Source organism: Myotis brandtii, unplaced genomic scaffold (genome assembly GCF_000412655.1).
Source record: "Myotis brandtii unplaced genomic scaffold, ASM41265v1 scaffold303, whole genome shotgun sequence".
In the NCBI taxonomy this organism is placed as follows: Eukaryota; Metazoa; Chordata; class Mammalia; order Chiroptera; family Vespertilionidae; genus Myotis; species Myotis brandtii.
In genome coordinates, this window is record NW_005361573.1 from 2,658,888 (window position 1) to 2,677,338 (window position 18,451).

The 18,451-nt window shown below is 40.4% G+C and overlaps 1 protein-coding gene across 4 annotated transcripts in view; it reads right to left on the reverse strand.

Annotated features, from left to right (window-relative positions):
- Positions 1–18,451, reverse strand: part of PITPNB (phosphatidylinositol transfer protein, beta) — a 59,240-nt gene that overhangs the window by 6,300 nt on the left and 34,489 nt on the right. For all 4 annotated transcript variants that reach the window (XM_014542486.1, XM_005869715.2, XM_014542483.1 and 1 more), the window contains exons 8-9: positions 13,965–14,042; positions 1,352–1,462 (exon numbers count right to left, since the gene is read on the reverse strand). In XM_014542486.1, coding sequence (XP_014397972.1) covers positions 1,352–1,462; positions 13,965–14,042 — 189 coding nt within the window. The remainder of the gene's footprint in view (positions 1–1,351; positions 1,463–13,964; positions 14,043–18,451) is intronic.

Below are 18,451 nucleotides of genomic sequence, written 5' to 3' on the forward strand. Positions count from 1 at the left end.
TATATAAATAAACCATATATATAATTAGTGATTTTAGTTGCTGGATTATTTAAGTTTTATTAAACTTTTCCAAGGAGAGAGAAAAGTATACTGGAAAGTGAGTACTTTACTATTTTTGGACAGCCTTCAACTTTTACATTTTTCCCATGAACAGAAGGGACTTCATCAATTATATGTGTGACTTCTATTTATCAGAACTAGATTGCTAATCTATTATTATGATCCAAGAGGAAAGAAGGAAGCCAATATTTACAGAGTGCCTACTGTGGGCCAACTGTAAGCAGGCCCAAGACGAATCAGTTTCCAGGCTTTAAGATCCTTTTTTTTTTAAAGCGTTAGAGCAGTTACAGTTTAAAAGTAAAAAAACTATGGTGAAACTCTGCCACCACCACAGTGTGGGTTCTAGAGATACAAAAGGGGCTTTTTATAACGATAATGGATACACATTCACCCTATAGGAAAAGTAAATACCAAAGAACTTTCATATTCCTTCTGTGTTTACAACCATGTCTATTTTTATACAACTGCAATTCTCTCCTCATTCTAGATCAGTTGTCCCTGCAGCTTTCACTTTAATAAAGAAATTATAAAAAAGGTGATTAGAATTTGGATTCTCGGATTATGTTACCCTAGGTTCAGAGTGCAGCTATTCTTAGCGAAGACCCCAACAGAAGACATGCCACAAAGGAGCGCAAAGCACACAAGGAAGTGTGTGTAGGGAGAGATCTGTGGGAGGCGTGAGGGGCATGGAGCTGAGCTGGGACAAGGAGCGCCTCAAGGGGCGAGGCCTGGTCTCTCCCTCCAGCCAATGCTGACACCCCATGCCCCTTGGGGCCATGCTGTATGTGGACAAGGCTCTCTACAGAAGAGCGGGACAAACCATCAGGAAAGCACTTTGAACAAAAAATGTTATAGTCTTGCCCTACCAGTTTGGCTCAGTGGATAGAGCGTTGGCCTGTGGACTGAAGGGTCCCGGGTTCAATTCCGCTCAAGGGTACATGCCAGGGTTGTGGGCTCGATCCCCAGTGGGGGGTGTGCAGGAGGCAGCCGATCAATTATTCTCTCTCATCATTGATGTTTCTATCTCTCTCTCTTTGCCTCTCCTTCCTCTCTGAAATCAATAAAAATATATTTTAAAAAATGCTAGTCTTCCCTAAAGCAAGCCCCTTAAAACCTCTGTTGGCATCTATCAGTGCTGTTTCTAGGGAGAAAAGAAGGGCAGAGATTTGATATAGGAACAGTGATTTTTACCTCTTGAGAAAAAAGAAGTGGTAACAGAGCAAATATCCCATGAATAGCTACCTCAAATCTTAAGCTAAATTTAAATCACTGCATTTTTAACAGACTTTACCTTCTGAATGAAGTTTTCTACTTTGCTCTGCAGCCCCCACCACTTGAATTTGATGGTCACCAGCTTATAGGCACACATCTGAGGACAGTCAGGGTTGTTGGCCAGCTCCTTCTAGATGAGGAACATTGAAAAGGAGAAATCGTGACTTCAATATTTATGTTTTGATTAAAACTGACTGCTGTGTAATGACATCACAGACATGCATGAAGAAAATTATACTCTCATGTGTGTTTAACTTAGGTATTTGGATATTTGAAATCTTTTTAGCAAAAGCAGCAGAATTCCCCCGCTGCAACCCTCCTTCCACAGACGAAGTTACTTCCTGACTCCACAGTTTAATAGGCGCATTGCTCTGTCTCAAATTACACTATTCAGATTTCATATTAAACACCAAATTCTATTCACATCGTATCCATAGTGAGCCTTTAATACGTGAGTGTTCTCATAAAGCCATTATCGTACTCCCACCATGAACGTGCTGCGGCACAATAAGAGACGATGAAGTTAGTTGTCTTCTGTGTCTTCAAACATTGGCAAGTGGGGAGGCTGTGTTTTATTAACTGAGGTGATCTCAATGGAAGGGGGATTTCCAAAGGGATGCAGCAGCAAAACTGATCTGCATCAAGTCTTCGAAGGCAAATCCCAAACATCCGGACTTTAATATCCACAAATGATTACACCTGATAGTTGAAATGGTGAAGTCAGGTAATCAAATCAAGAGTTGTTATGGTAGCCGAAACCGGTTTGGCTCAGTGGATGGAGCGTCGGCCTGCGGACTGAAAGGTCCCAGGTTTGATTCCGGTCAAGGGCATGTACCTTGGTTGCGGGCATATCCCCAGTGGGAGATGTGCAGGAGGCAGCTGATCGATGTTTCTCTCTCATCAAAAAAAAGGGGGGGGATATATATATTTTAATATATATATTAAAAAAAGAACGAGGGAGAGGGGTAGGTGGGCTATCTGGATTAAAAGAGACTAAAGAAACAAAATGTAATGTCTACAATTTACATTCCCAAGAAAACATAAGGGAGCAATAAGAATTTGGATCCGCAGATTATGCCACCCTAGATTCACAGAACTTTTAGATTCAGTCAAAAAAAATTTAAATATGTATTTGTGTGGAGAGAGGGAGAAAGAGGAAAAATGAGAAGAGAGGGGAAAACAAATATGCCAAGTGTCAACAACTGTTGCATCTACGTGGAGGTGGTCACAGTTTTCTTCTTTCAGCTTTCTGGCTAGCTCTGAGATTTTGATTATGAAAATTGGGCAGGGCGACGGCAGTCCATGGTACTCCTGACCACTTCTGTGACTCCGTGCAGGCTTCTGCCTTAGTAGGTTCCATAGCAGCATATTCATTTTCATTAGGGGAAGAGGTGACTGCAGGGTTGAACCAGGAGCTCGCAGCACACAGCTTCTAAGGTGGCGTGTACAAAAGACCAAGACTCCCGAGCTGACCCAGAAGAGAGCCTGGGATGGGCTCACAGCAGCAAGCAAAGGCAGACATGGCCTTACCTGCAGAGCTCAGTTGAGCCCAAAAGGCAGGTTCTTATCAAAGAACCACAGAGAGCAGAGAGGGGCTGCAGGTGTGGTCTAGGGAAAGGGCCCGTCTATAAAACGCTAAGCCCCAATGCTGGTGTACTTACAAGATGAAAGCTACATCTCAAACCCAACTAAGGCAGTGTATGCGCCACGCTTAGCTGGTGGAACTCAAGGGCATAATACATATTAGTTCTCTCTCTCCCTCATTCTTTCATAGAGTCATATTTACCACTTTGAATTTGAAAAAAAAATTAAATAAAGCTTCTTAAAAGAGTAGAAAGTCGTGTGCAACACTACGGGGACCCTTTTTATAAAAACCAAATTATTGAGTGAAAACTTAAAGCAGCCTTTTACAAGGGCTCTCCCCTTCTTCACCATTGTTCTCAGCTTCACACAGCATTCAAGACATTACAATGCCAGCATCAGTCACAGTGTGCCACTGTCACTTCCTGTCAGTTTCAACTCACTCACATATCCCACTTTCAATAAGTTCGTTGTATGAACAAATATGCTTTCTATTTAGCCACATATACATGAATTCAAAAAAATGATGAATTTCTAGGTCTTATTCTAAAACCTCAAGATTTTTCTTCATTTGTGGAATCATAGCACCAGACCCCATTCCCCCTCACACCCCCCGAACTCTCAATAATGTTCCAGTTTCAAGTGAATTCTAAGGATAAGATGTATGAAAAAATTCTATTTTGGTATTATTAATAGAACTCAATGTCCTATAGAGTCCCGAATGATTGATCAACTTTTCTCAGAAAACCTCTTCTGTGGTAACAGTTCATCTTCTGAATAATGAGCTGGTACATGACTAAAATCAATGGAGTAACACCATAAGCATGTAAATAAGATTATTACATACAGCAAACCATCCTTTTCCAGGTGAGTTCTATGTCAACAGAGGAACTTGGCGAGCATAGCTCTATTTTTCCATGATTTCCCTCCCATAAAACAGAGTTCCACTGTGAAAATTCGGTAAATGTGCGCGCGCGCACACACACCCATACTTTATGAACAAGTTTAATTCAGTTAAGTGTTAAGTGGGTGCCATTTACAACCCAATCTGTGCTAGGTGTTGCCAGAGGACACAGAAGTGGCTGACAGAGAGGAGAGTAATTATGTTCATAAGCAATGATAAAACCACTACTCTTGGTGCCAACCACCTCCCAGAAGAGCCACCCTTCTGTTGTGGCTGCTTTGGCCCTGGGCAAAAACCACGTATTTGCAACTGCCCACCCTCCTCCCTGACCCGCAGGACCCATGCTCTCCTGTGTGCCTTCCACAGCACACAGATAGCTCCTGAGTACCCAGCTTTACTGAAATAATGACAAAACCGGTCTCTCAGAGATCATTTTCCAATAAGCAATGAGCCAGTGCTGAGGTCCTCTCTAATCCAATGAGCATCGCTGAAGACCTTCATATGAAACACAATTTGGATATCTGTAGAAGACAGCGCTAAGATACACCTGCCAAACAGTCCCCGTTATGCAAAGTCACTTCCTATATAAGGTGGGCAGGGTCCTTAACCCTCTGGGCCTCGCTTCTCTGTCAGTAAAATGGAAGGCTGGGCTCTATCAGAGCTTTCCATCCTCCACTTCCATGCCTTCCAAAGTAGGGGTGAGTGAACGGAGCTACTCCACAAGAGTCACGGTCAGCCCAGGGCCACAGGTGGCAACACACGTGGCCTTGACATCCAATGCCTTGTCTTAAAACGTCCTATGATTTTGTCTCCCCACCCCCCCAACCCCTGCCGATATTCCTGGGCTTATTAACAAAACCCCCTGCCCACACACTCAGGCTAATTCCTCTGTTTTTCCATGATTTCCAGATGAAACATTCCAAGGTCCTACTCAGTAGGGACTGCTGACACTGTAACTCCAAAGCCCAAATCATTAGACACCTTGTGCTAAATGAAAGCCTTGGGTATTTCTAGTAGGACATTGACTCTTCAAAATTCTCCCACCATTTTATAAAAACAGCAGGATCAAGCATAAATTTAGTTTCTTTCTAATCAAAGAAGCTACATTTAATACAAACAAGCCCATACCAATCTTGGGTTCCAAGAACAGAGCATATATGTGGCTTCAACAATTACCTACATAGTTTCTCACATTCTTTCTAGTGAGTCTGGCAGACTGCTCGAGTCAATTACAGTAATACTGGTAAAATATTAAGTAATAATGGCCTATAACGTTTAGTTTAAAAACTGTAAGTGATAGGACAGGACAAAAAAGAACCAATTCTCTCTAAGCTATCTTCCCCAAATCTAAAATGTATAGTCAGTCTCAATCTGCTATTTGTTTTCCATCTAACTTACAAGTAATTATTTAAAAAAAAAAGTTCAGCCCTGGCCAGTGTGGCTCAGTTGGTTAAGTCCCATACACCGAGAGGTCGCCAGTCTGATTCCTGGTCAGGGCATATACCCAGGTTTCGGGCTCCATTCCCAGTAAGGGGTGTGCAGGAGACAGCTGATCCATGTTTCTCTCTCCCTCTTCCTCTCCTTCTCTCTAAAATCAATAAAAACATCATATTTGAAAAGTAAATAAATAATAAACTGCCTGCTGCCTTTATTTCTTGGCCTAATTCTTTACAGTATAAATATCTCACATACTCTCTAATATCCCCATGAGAAAGCTGAGGACATAGAAGCTATATATTTTTCTTCAATTATTATTATTAATATATGTGATATTTGAGGTCTCATCCAATCTTAAAAATGACACAATTTATCTGTTAGTTTGAGCTCTGATCTTAAAACAAGGGATTAGATAATAGATAAAACAGAAATAGTCAAATTGCCCAGATGCAGTAAATAAAGGCTAAAAGAATACTCTTGGTACCATCTTTCTGGGGTGGAATAATACCATGTAATTAAATATCTCAAAGCTATCCATATCCTATGTATACCATATACTTTTGATCTGGTAATTCTGCCTTCAGAAATGTATTCCAATTCATCAAGTAAGAAAATAACAACACTGTAGATTTATTTATAACAACAAAAACCTGGACTTATTAAACTCAACATGTACTGAAGGAGAGTGGTGAGATACCTCATAGGCCTTCCAAACAATGGCCTGCTATGCAAATAGCCAGTAGAAACCATCTTTTAAATGAATGATTAACAATGTAAAAAAGAACAAAAAAGCTTAATATGAATATAAATAGGCCTATGTTATAAACACTTATAACAAAATCAATTACATGAATCAGGAAATAGAAGTAATTAAATAGTGAGCCTATAATTGATTTTTATCCTCTCCTATGTATAATTCATTTTCAAAACAATATATAAATATCATTATATAAAAAAAACTAATATGCATAAAAAATAAACTCTTAAAAACTTTTTTGCCCTCAGCTGAGTATTTTAGGACAAAGTTTTACTTTGCTCTAAATTATCTGGGTAATATTTCAAATCTTTATTCTTCTTTGACTATAAACAATATAAATGTTTTCCTGCCTTCCTTGTTTTTGATGTTTAATAAATCAAATCTAAACAAAATCAAGCTGAAAACTGAACTAAGATCTTTAATATATAACTTTAGTCCAGCCCATATTTAATTTTTCCTAATCTTAAACTTCTAAAGCAAAAACAAGTATGTATGCCGAGTAAAATATAATCAACTCTCAGAGTTATCAGAAATATTCTTGTGGGGGGAAAAATACATAACTTTTAAAATGTGAAAAATCTTAATGGGACAAATATTTGGGATCCCCCCTCCCCAGTCAGAGCAATGTTCTAGGATCCATCGAACCCAAAGGGGCTCTAGGTTGTCTCCCAACCCTCAAGAAGGCTCACTGCTGGGGGGCAGGACAGCTTCTTCTAGGGCCTTAAACAATACATATGTTTTCCCAATCTTTGCTCTTCATCAATTGAAAAAAATAACCAGAAAACAGGCAAAACAGGGTTAACACTCCTAATCTACCAGTAAATAGAATTATTTTGCTGATAAACACAAGATTTATATAGATTAAAGCATAAAAATTTTAAAGAATAATTGAAAATAAAAGGTATTTGAAAATGCTTGGTTACCAAAAGACAAGAATAACCCGAAATTCTACAAAATGAAAACCATGGGCTAACAGAAGAACCCAAAATTATGACTCATCTCTACATAATTTAAATTTCATCTGTAACATAGTTGTGAAATGTTCCCCAAATTGTATTTATTTTGTGTATTCACTGAATTCCTTATATTTCACATTTCTTACTATAAATGAAGCCCCCAAACTCAAATCATGTTTTCAATTTAACGACACATATTAGGTTACTCTGAGGTATGTGGATGAGGCCTAAGGGAGAGTAATGTATACTAAAGCCTCACAACATAACTAAACAAAACCCAGCATGTTTAACTGGAATGGTGAGCAATCAGCCCTGTTATCCACAAGAACTAGTTTCTTGTATCTATGACAAACAAATATACACAAATGTAAGAGAATAAAAAAAACACACCACACAACCACAACCAAAGGCATTCTGAAAACTCATTTTCTAAAAATAGTCTCTCACAGTCTTCTGCTACATATAAACTCCCCATACACATTTTCTTACTTAAAATGTATGGGGATGAAGATGGAATAGGTATATGCCACATTCAACCAAAGGTAAATACTTTGCGAGGACACAGCAGTTTCTAAAAGACTCATACTCCCTTCATATCTTAATTTTTCAATTTAAGAGAGTCTGAATGCTCAATTTCAGCTGTTGATTTTGTAATGTAAGTTTCCAACCCAGATTTCACTAAGCAAGTTAAAAATAAATGATCTGCTGGGGCTGTTGCCAGTACACGCATCAGTAAATATCAACACAAGATTATAGAATATATGTGAAATGTGTGTACTGCAGTTTCAAGCAAAACCCGATGCCCCGACTCACAGCCATTCCCTCAATTCTGTTTAGATTTTGCTGGTCATTTTGATAGACCTACACCGGACATATATTCTCTCGAAGTATATGGCAAGTCCAACATTTGGTTTTTATTTGGTTTAAAATAGTTACCTGGAATCCAGTAAATACTCAGTACCCACTCTGAGCAAACATCTGTGCTAGATAAGCTAAGTCAGACACAGAGCCTATGGCTGAAAATTCAGTGAATAATGTGGGACGGACACAGGAGGCTGGGGAAGGGAGACAGAGGGAAGACATAAACCCCCTCCCAGACACAAACACACCAAGTGCCATGAGAAGGTCAACAAAGGCCCCCAGAAGGGTTCAGAGGTAGAAGATTCCTACCTGTTTGGGCAAATGAGAAATGTTAAATGGAAGAAGTAAATGTGAGATCAAGTTCAAAAGATTAAACCAATTGTACGTTAAACTAATGTCACAAAAATAAGCAAAATGAAATTAAGGCAGGAAAATTTACTGCCCGTGGGAAGATCATCATGCCCATTTTCCATGTCTCCAAACTTAATGTTTTTGGAGCTCACACCCATTTTACTAATAAGAACGATGACATGCTTCATGCTTATGTCCAATTACTCTAGGAGTGACACTATATACAAGTGAAAACACAAGTCCACTCTTTAAATAAAACTCATGAAGAAAACCTGATGTCCCTGACAGTGTCAGTAAGACACTGCAAGAGGCCCAGCCTGCCAAATCCCTTCTCGAACCTGAGTAAGACACTTCATTCCTTCAGGCCCAAGTCCTTCAGTTCTGCCTGAGAACAGACACATTTGTATTCAAGGCAAATCTAGAACTCATCATGTACTGCTCCTGGGCACTTAGCTTCTTGAAGACATGCAACAGTGTTTTTGGTGTCCTCCGTAGGAGTTGCATAATTTATACTGTGTCAAATGCACATTTTTAAAAATCAAATTAAAAACCTAGTTGTCAAGTCCAACATTTGATTTTTATTTGGTTTCAAATAGGCACTCAAAATAACCAGCCATGTTTTTTAAGGTCTTCTTCATCTATCTATATATATAAAAGCCTAAGCGACCGAACGACCAGTCGACCAGTTGCTATGACATGCACCGACCACCAGGGGGCAGACGCTCAACGCAGGAGTACGCTCCCACAGCCAACCTCCTGCAGGCCCTCCCCCTGGCTAGCCAACATCCCGCAGCCCTGATCGGCTGAGGGACCCCACCCGTGCACAAATTCGTCCACTGGGCCTCTAGTTAGATATAATCCATGATGTGGTCTAATCAAGAAACTAATTATTAAGCGTCATTATACCACCCACTATGGGATTTCAAATGTAGATTAGAGAGGGAACAGCTTTTAAAATGCTTTCACATTCAATAAAACAATATATATATTTAAAATGCTTTCACATCCTTCCTGGGCGTCACAGCCATGTCTAGATGAAGACACAGGAGAACACGCTCAGTCTTTCCCTTGGGAGGCTATCAGTCAAGGGCAGTGCTCATTAGCCTCTTGAGGACTCTCTGGGCTGCTTTCCTGCTCGTCTAAATCTCAAAGAGATCTATCTCCACCGCTAAGTTCCACCTTCTCCCACACCCTCCCCCCCCATTTTATTCTACCAATCACCAACCAACAGAACCTTGTGGGTCACTGACAACCAAGCCTTCCACCTTCTTTATATAGATACGAGGTAGGAAGAGAAAGAAGTCTGGATAGTAGGGCAGGAAACACATTAGCATTCCTAAAATCCACACACACGGCTGCCCTCCACTGGCTTGGAGGATCCAGAATGGCTTTTCCAGCAATTATGAGTCTAAAGCGTGACTGAGCAGGTAAACAGCATGACAAACTGTTTTTGAAAGGCTAAGCTCCAACTGCCAGAACTGCTGCTGACTGGAGTTAACTAATGCAGAAGAGAAACGGGACGTGCCTTTATGATAACAATAATCAATAAAAAAATAACGCAAGAATAAACTGTTTTCGCATACTCACAACTGTAAACCTATTTCTGCCCCACCCTGTATAAAGATAAAAGTCACGCCAGGCCAGTGTTGTCCAATGGTTAAACGCTGACCCAGGAACCAAGAGGGGACCAGTTTAATTCCCAATCTGGGCACATGCTCAGGTTGCGGGCTCAATCCCTAATACATTGTGCAGGAGGCAGCTGATTGATGATGTTCCTCTCTCATCAATGTGTCTATTTCTCTATCCCTCTCCTTTCCTCTCTCTCTCTCTCAAAAAAAAAAATCAATAAAAACATATTTTTTAAAAAGTCACAATTTCTGGATCAGCTTCTTTATTTGACCTGACCCCCTTATATCCCAACATCCAGATACTGGCTGAGTCTTCTGAGAAGTGTCAAGCACTGTAAGGGCGAGATGTTTTGGCTAAGCCTCTTACACGCCTGACTGTTAGCTATCGTATATGTGTAGACACAAAAGCTTAAGTCTTCAGAGGCATCTGGATTAAATGAAGGAAGAAATGAGGCCTTGCCATAGGATAAAAATGACATCATAACCTTCAAAGGTGGTGTTTCAATTTGTTAAAATGACAACTCCTCACCAGATCAGGAGGCAAACTGGAAAACTAAAGGAATCCGCATGTAAATTATTTTTCATAAACCATCAGAACAAGTAGTCATACCAATGCCACAACACACACAAAGCCCCCCAAAAATAAACAAACCCAAACACGCACACATGCACGTGAAGTGCTACAGAGAAGCAAGACATTTACATCCACACAAACACACGATCCAGCCTGAAGCAAAAATCTTTATCAGGTGATAAACTGCTCTCCTTTTACTATGCACAGAGTCACTTCATCAAGGGTTAAACCCTAAATAACAAAATATAATTCGTGTGCTCAGATTTTTGAGACTCTTATTTTCAGAGGAAAAATGAATACACAACTAAAGCCTGCATCTCTGAGTTTTTAGCTTTTGAAAATTAAAAGGATGCATCAGACTTTAGGCTAAAATAAAAAAGGCCTGTATTCTTAAGCAACATGGAAAATATTAAAATCTCCCTGGCAACCCCATATGCCTTGCTAGCGAAGGCTTTCTAAACTGTGTGGCCTTTGCTTTAGGGCCAATCATTAACCACATAATCACGGGAGGTAAGGACAGGTGAACCAGGATGTATTTGACAACCCCCAGATACTAGAACCAGGGAACCCCTGGATACTAGAGAGAAAAGGAGTAACTGTCATAAATAGGATATCACAGCTATTGATCTCATCAACACCAAGAGATGACGAGGGCTTTTCATGCTGGTGACAATAATAGCTACCACTTACTGTGTACTTCCTCTCTGCTAGGAATGGAACATTCATTCATTACTTCATTTAGTTCTCACAACAACCCTGAGGAGTTATTAGTATCATTCCCATTTTAGAGATGTGGAAGCAAAGGCAGAGTTAGGATTAAGTTATTTAAGTCACCGCTTACATGGGTTTTTCATGGATCTCCCTAATGCCACTGTCACCTACAAAGCCCCTGAACACTGGAAACACATGACTGGTATTAACAGGAATCATCAAATTCTGACAAACCCCACGAATACAGAAAAGCACACAATTGCCATGATATGACACGGCATAAAAGGTGTAGACTGGTGAGCTGGAAACACCGGATTGAGTCAGAATTCGCTACATAGCCACACCTTACACATCTCGGCGGATAGCACGGAATCAAGTTTCTTCTACAACTACTACCCGTGTTTCTCTAGCCAAGTTTCCGATCTATGAAACGAAGCAGTTGTGCTTACCCCACAGGAAGGTTGTGAAGATTAAATACGACCTTGTATAGTGCCTGGCACCAGGGAAAAGTTTCTTTTCCCCTTTCCAGTCTGGTGCAGACAAGCGGTAAATACTGCAATAATTCAGAAGGAAAACACCACTGTGGGGTAAGAGAGAGAGTTTCCCAGAGAGCCTGAGGTTTAACTAGCGGTGAGTACACTTTGGAATTTGTGCTGGTAAGATGGGTCTCTGCTGAGGGGCATCGACGGCCTTCAAAGCTGTGAACAACCAGGCAGCACTTACCCATAAGCACTCTCTCTCACAGTCCTGGGGCAGTGGGTCCAGACGGGATTTCTTCTTCCTTTTTGCTTTAACTCCCATGCATCCCTCCCCTACTCTCATATGGCAGAAGTACAGAAATCCCCACCTGTCACCCTTCCCCAGTGCTACCTTCAATGCCACGGTGAGCACTTTTAGAGACAAGCAGAGGCCCCTGAGCACGGATAAGATCAAGCCAGTCCACAGGTTCCTATTTTTCTATGTTGTACTATCAGCTAGTCATCCTTCTTACACTGTTTTTCCTTCCCAGCAGTAAACAGATGGTTTAATTAGTTAATCTTGATTACCCTAGTTATTTCTAATCATGGTAATTCACTGAAATTCAGTTAAGCAGTAACTCAATTTATAAAAGTAGCTACATCCACCATCATTGGGCTAAAGTTAACAACCAAGAGGCAAATGGGTAGAAAGGTATGACTATTAGCCAGCACTCTCCCAGAGAAATAATAAGCTACTGTTTAATAAATACGCACACACAATGGGGAAAAAGACTGCAATATTACAACCTGAAACAATGTAAAATTCCCATTATTTCTAAAAACTAAAGCTATTCTAGAATTTTAAATAATCATAATTGATAAAGACAAATCAGTGCTAGTTACAAAGGTAAAAAATGTACATAAAGAGGGAATGAAAATTGTACTCCAAGTTTGTAAAGTTTGGAAATTAGGTAAAGTTAAGTCATAGTGTCAAACTATCGTTGTGCCTGTTATAACATTGGTTAGGCGTTCCTACAGCCAACACTTGAGCCTAAACATAATAGCCGACCGTGTAATGTAGCAATGCTTTTCAAGTTTACACTTGAAACACGGATAATTTGAAGAAAATTCAGTATTTAATTCACCTCTGAGTCTCAACCTGATGCCCTTCATTCCCTGTAAAAGTCCTGTCAACAAGAGAGTTATTACTTATTGAAGCAAGATGGCCTTTTAGAAGTAGAAGAGGTGGCAACCTCAGAAGCTGTCCACTGCCCGTTGACTAGCCCAGCGCTCTCCTGTAGAAGGCCACTGTTAAATCTCTTAAGATTCCTCTGAAGTCCACAGCTAGAAATCTGGGTAAGGGTAGGGATTTTTAAAAAAACCCACTAGAGTAAATTTAGATCATGCATACTGAATTTGTCCCTTGATTTGTAAATTACATATATCACTTCCTGGAAATTAAGTTAAACGTCTCTAGTCATGGCCATTAAACTGGGAGAATCTGGAATTGAACTCTACCCAGCGAACAAATGTGAAAATAAGATAATTATGAATCATTTTCTTATAGAAGAAAGTCAGACTCATTCTTCATTTTAATTGACATGCAAGACAATCTACAAAACGGTCTGACGCCCATGAAGAGCCATGCAATGGGTTACTTGTGGGGCTGTTACACTAATCCTCTCCCTGCAAGCAACAACTAGCACCTAGACAGATTCGTTCCTAAGTAAAATCCTGTTGGTGGGAAATCTGCCCGGGGCAGGTTTAAGTTCCTATGCTCCTCTTCTCCTGTCAGATTAGCTATAATAACTTGCCATCAACACATTAAGCCTTCTGTAAAGGTTTGCCATTCAGTTTAACGAATGTCTTTAAAATGCATTATATTTCTATGGCAATTTTAATGATTACCTGGACATTGCTTTTCTTACTTCCCTGAATAAAATAAGGATATGCTCTTTACTAGAAAGCAACTACTTGCCATCGCCATTGTTCTCTGGTGTCCTGCTTCCCAAAATATAACTATTAAAAGGCCAGGAGCATAAGCTTGGGCAAAGGGAGCATGTTCAGTTTTTACTAAGACTAAATTTAAACTAGAAACGCCCACTTAACATGGATTTTTGTACTGCTTCAAGTCTCCAAAGAGAATACAATCCCCAAAGACTAACTCACTTGTCTCTTTTAAGAGTTATCAGAATAGCATTATGCCGAAAGTGACAGTCTGGCTCGGTTCTGTTTGTTAATGCAACACAGACTTGCTGGCCAACTGCAACTGGCTGTAAGTCCTTATCACAAATAAAACTATTTTGGTGCCATTTCTATTTTTCACTTAAACGTCACCAGCTCTCCCAGACTCAAGCCCTGTCAAGCGTTCTGTTGCCAAGACTCTGCCTGTCAGAAAGGTCAGCATCCAGTACCTTCCAGTTGGGTCCCAAAGGGCCTCTCTTGGTCTTGGCTGACTGGAACAGTGCTGGGTCTTCATCAGCTTTGTAGTCCTGCAAAGCAAAACAAAGTCAGAAGCGGAGAAGAAAACCAGAGAAAATTCTTTAACTTTGTCAGAACAGCGCTTTGCAGCTACTAGTACACATGACAGCAACTCATTCGGCTTATTGTGCTTCTGTATAAAATAAAAGTAGAAAAACACTTCTGTATGACATTAAGTTTTCACTTTGGTTCTCTCTGTTTTAAACTTTTACCTTAAGGCAAAATGACTACATAATAAAAGGTAATAGAAGTCTTGACTAGCTGTCTACTGGTTTATTGGAGAGCTATCGCCAAGAACAAATCTTCCAACATTTTTCCATAGTTCCAGCATTTTGATATACGTATAATCATATTCAAAAAATAAAACATGCCCATTCAGGTTTCACCAATACCCATAGATGATGACATAGAACTAACTCCCCTCCCAGAGAGCCACTCCTGTAACTGGAAATACTGAACAGAAGTATTGATTCTGTGGCATTTCCCGTGTCTTCCATGGTTGGGTCTGTGGTGGATGCCTCAACCAGGAAGTCATCCTCTCCAAACCTTAGTCCACGGAGAGCCATGGGATACACATACTGTGACTTCCTCATGGAAGAGGAACCTCTCACTGCTCTAGCATTTAGGTTTCATGCAAGGCTCTAGTGTGTGTAAATTCGATTTCCCTTAATATACTCTTTCTGATAGAACAGAGACCATGAACGAAGCACATCTTTTTAAGCCTGTTTGCTTTACAAAAGTTCTGTTGTCATTACACACATATATGTGCACAATCTATAGGAAGAAATAAAAACTGCCTTTGAAGAGCTAAAGTTCAGGTGTAGATGAGCTGTAATAGTGACAGTGAGCAGGTCAGCTGGTCAACTGAAAATACTACAAGGAAAGAGCCCTCCCCTCTCACGCAGAACTCTGGACCCAGGAGTCCTTCACAGCACTGGTGGCGAGACCACACACTTCGGGGGAAGTGCCCAGACAAGTCAACATGAAAAATCGTTGTTCTAGAGATTAGCACTGAACATATTCCAAAGCACAACACAAACTTTCAAAAATCAATGAAAACATGCTGAGAAGCGGCCAATCAAGACTCAAAAGCTAGCCCTGGCCGGTGTAGCCCAGTGGATTCCTGGTCAGGGCAACCAATCCATGTGTTTCTCTCACATCCATGTTTCTCTCTACCCGCCTCCCTCTCTTCCATTCTTTCTAAAAATCAATGAAAAAAATATTTTCGGGTAAGGATTAACAACAACAACAACAACAAGACTCAACAGCTATTCAGTAAGTGTATATGACATAATGATTCCTAAAGAGGTTCGGGTAAAAAAAAACCAAAACTTTAAAGATAGCTGGGTAAATGTACGACCCTGACCTCGAAGCCTGTTTAAAGGTAGTCTAAGAAGCTATAAAAAGGCCCAACAATCAGCTAAAATTACTACACAAGCAAACTGAGCAGGCCACACAGGGTCTTACTGCTTAAAATATGCGATGTGGTATAGCCACAGGCATTAGGTCAGTATTACCCAGGAATGACAAACAGGGGTGAGCCGACTGCAAGGGGCCGGACAACTGGGGCTACTTCATGTGTCTGGGCACATCAGCAGAAGTTCAATTACCATCAGCGAACATGAATTCTGAAACTCCTATTTAGGACCACACCCTAAAAATTAACAACTTCACTGCTGACTGAGAAAAGAATCCATAGCACAGGGCTGGTCTCCCAAGGCCTGGATTCACAGCGAGAAACCGGCCATGGTGCTAACATAAACAATCATGGAATCCATAGGACACTTTCTTCTAGGTCAGAGGCTTAGAATTAAAACCCAGAGACAAGCTCACTTTTCTCCACAATTGAAAACATTTAACATCATATCAAATAATCACTTTTAACATCATCTCCTGAAATCAAGGTCTCTTTATTCATCAGCCACCACGTAGGAGGAGGTAGCGCACAGGATGCTAAGAGGTAGTCCGAGGAGTAAGGAGAGCCAGCGCCTGGCTCTGGCTCCTAGCAAGTCATAGTGTAGCTGGGAGGAAGACAGAGAGGCAAACAAAGAAAAGGCACCTGAAAGCCAGGGAGGACCCGCTAACTGCCAACAGAGAATGCAGAAGAATTAGTCAGAACTGAAACCAACCGACACCAGCCAAGAAAATGTATTTTTTAAATCATGTTTAAAAGTAGAAAACTCTTATTGCTAAGGTGCATTGTGTTAAAATGATTTATGCTTAAATTTTAATTATCTGTACAATGCCCAGAGACTTGGCTGGTGTTTCATTACATTTGAGGGAAAATAAATACTTCCTTTTTTCTTTTTCACTGAGTGTGACCTCATTGTGGGCAACATGCTCACATTCTTTTTTTCTTTCAAAATCTAAAATGTTATAGAGCCTTATATGAGTTGAACAGCAAATACCACATTTCCTAAATTTAAGAGAGGTGATCCATTAAGAAGGAAAGCATTCAGCTAATAAACATGCTATAACTGAAAGACAAATCCTGATTTGAATATAATAAAATGTGAGGGGGGAGGTCAAGGGGGCAGGAATCTTAGAATCAATGAAGTAAATGGAGACTGTAGAACACTTCTGTGGATTCTACACTTGTCCGCTCCAACGGAGAAAAAAACGCACACCACAATCCACAACAGAGTGTACACAAATGTCAGTAGGGTTAAAGGGAAAAAACCCACTGGTGGAATGAATACACAAGGACAAGGGGGCAGGAATCTTAGAATCGATGAAGTAAATGGAGACTGCAGAACTACTTCTGTGGATTCTACACTTGTCCACTCCAACGGAGAAAAAAACGCACACCACAATCCACAACAGAGTGTACACAAATGTCAGTAGGGTTAAAGGGAAAAAACCCACTGGTGGAATGAATACACTAAGGGTAGTACCTACACCAAGAAACAACTAATTTAAGAAAAGTGAAATTGGTCTAAATTGTGGCCAGCATAAATTATTTTCTAACCCTGCCCTATTAGACACCTTGCTTTCCTTCTGTTTTCATTAGAGGTAAATTAATTGAGAAGGTGGCTCGCCCAGGAGCTGGCCCTAAGCATGACTATGGCCCCAGTGAAGGTGACGATGTGAGTGGATGGGTTACATGGGCTTCTTGGACAATACCCCTCTCCTTCCTAAACCAGCTCCACATCTGGGTGACAACGTCAGGTTTACCATACCTATCTGACATGGATTAATCAATTGAAGAACAGGAAATAACACTTTAAAACTTCACTCTGTTCCACAAAGTGTATTTCTAAGCCTCCACTTTCAGTGCTGGTTGTTCATTGGATGCTGTTCTGCAATATGGATTCACAGAATTAACAGGTGAAATAAGCCTTGAAGATAAACCTCACTTTACAGATGAGGACGCCACCGTTCAACAAGGAGATGGTATGGCTCACCTAGGACTTCAACACAAGGTTTCTTAGCCTCTGTCCTGGGCTCATGCTGGCACTTACACAGCAGAGGGGCAAAGAGTGTCCACAAATGCCAGAGAAGCAAAATCACATTTCAAAAACACAAAAAAGCAGCAGCATCAGAAACCGAAGTGAATTTTCCTACAAGAAATGAGTGTATGCATATAAAATACTACATATACATATATCTCTAAAGCGTTGTCTTTTTCCCTCTCCGCTTTTTTCTCTGGAATATAGAGCAGCCGATATTAAAGATATACTGAACATGTAACAAAACCCAATTATTAACAATAGCACCTTAACCTTGACAGTTGAGAATAATGCATCTTGTCAAAACCTAGGAATTTTTTGTGCTTTTTTGTTAGTTTGAACACGTAAATGTTTAATCAGCTGAATTAAGTAGCAAGATATTAAAGAGCAGGAAGCAGGTGTAGTTTTCACAGCCTCGGTTTTGTTTTTCTGCAACAAACATTTAATTTGTTGAACAGTATCTTTGCTGCCGCATTTTATTCTTGGGTGTCTAGTTTGGTCTTTCTGTATTTGAAAACTGGCCGATTTATATCCGTATCACAACGAACAAATATATTCTTTCATGTATGACAGTTTCAGCATAGAGAATGCAACCTCAGCTACCAATTATAGCTGCAAATGAGCAATAGTGTGGAATGAGACAGCCTGCTGGCTTTGTTAGTATTCTGTCTCCTTTGGGATCCCATGGGGAAAGGGAGGCTCTGATGAAGAGAAGCCCTTGGCTCATGGTTTATTGTGCTTGCCACCAGCTGCAGACTTCTCATCTCATTAGCTCTTTTAGAATACAGTGGGTGAAGACAGCTGTAGCCTACTTGAGTCTTCAGCTCCTGGGTATTCTGAAGGCTGCATTTGCTATGCACTTTCTGTAATCCTTGGGAAAAAAAGCAAGCAGATTCACTAGGCCAAGGAAATGTATTTGTAAAATGAGTTTTAAAACCGTGTTTAAAGGTAGAAAAACCTTATTGCTAAGG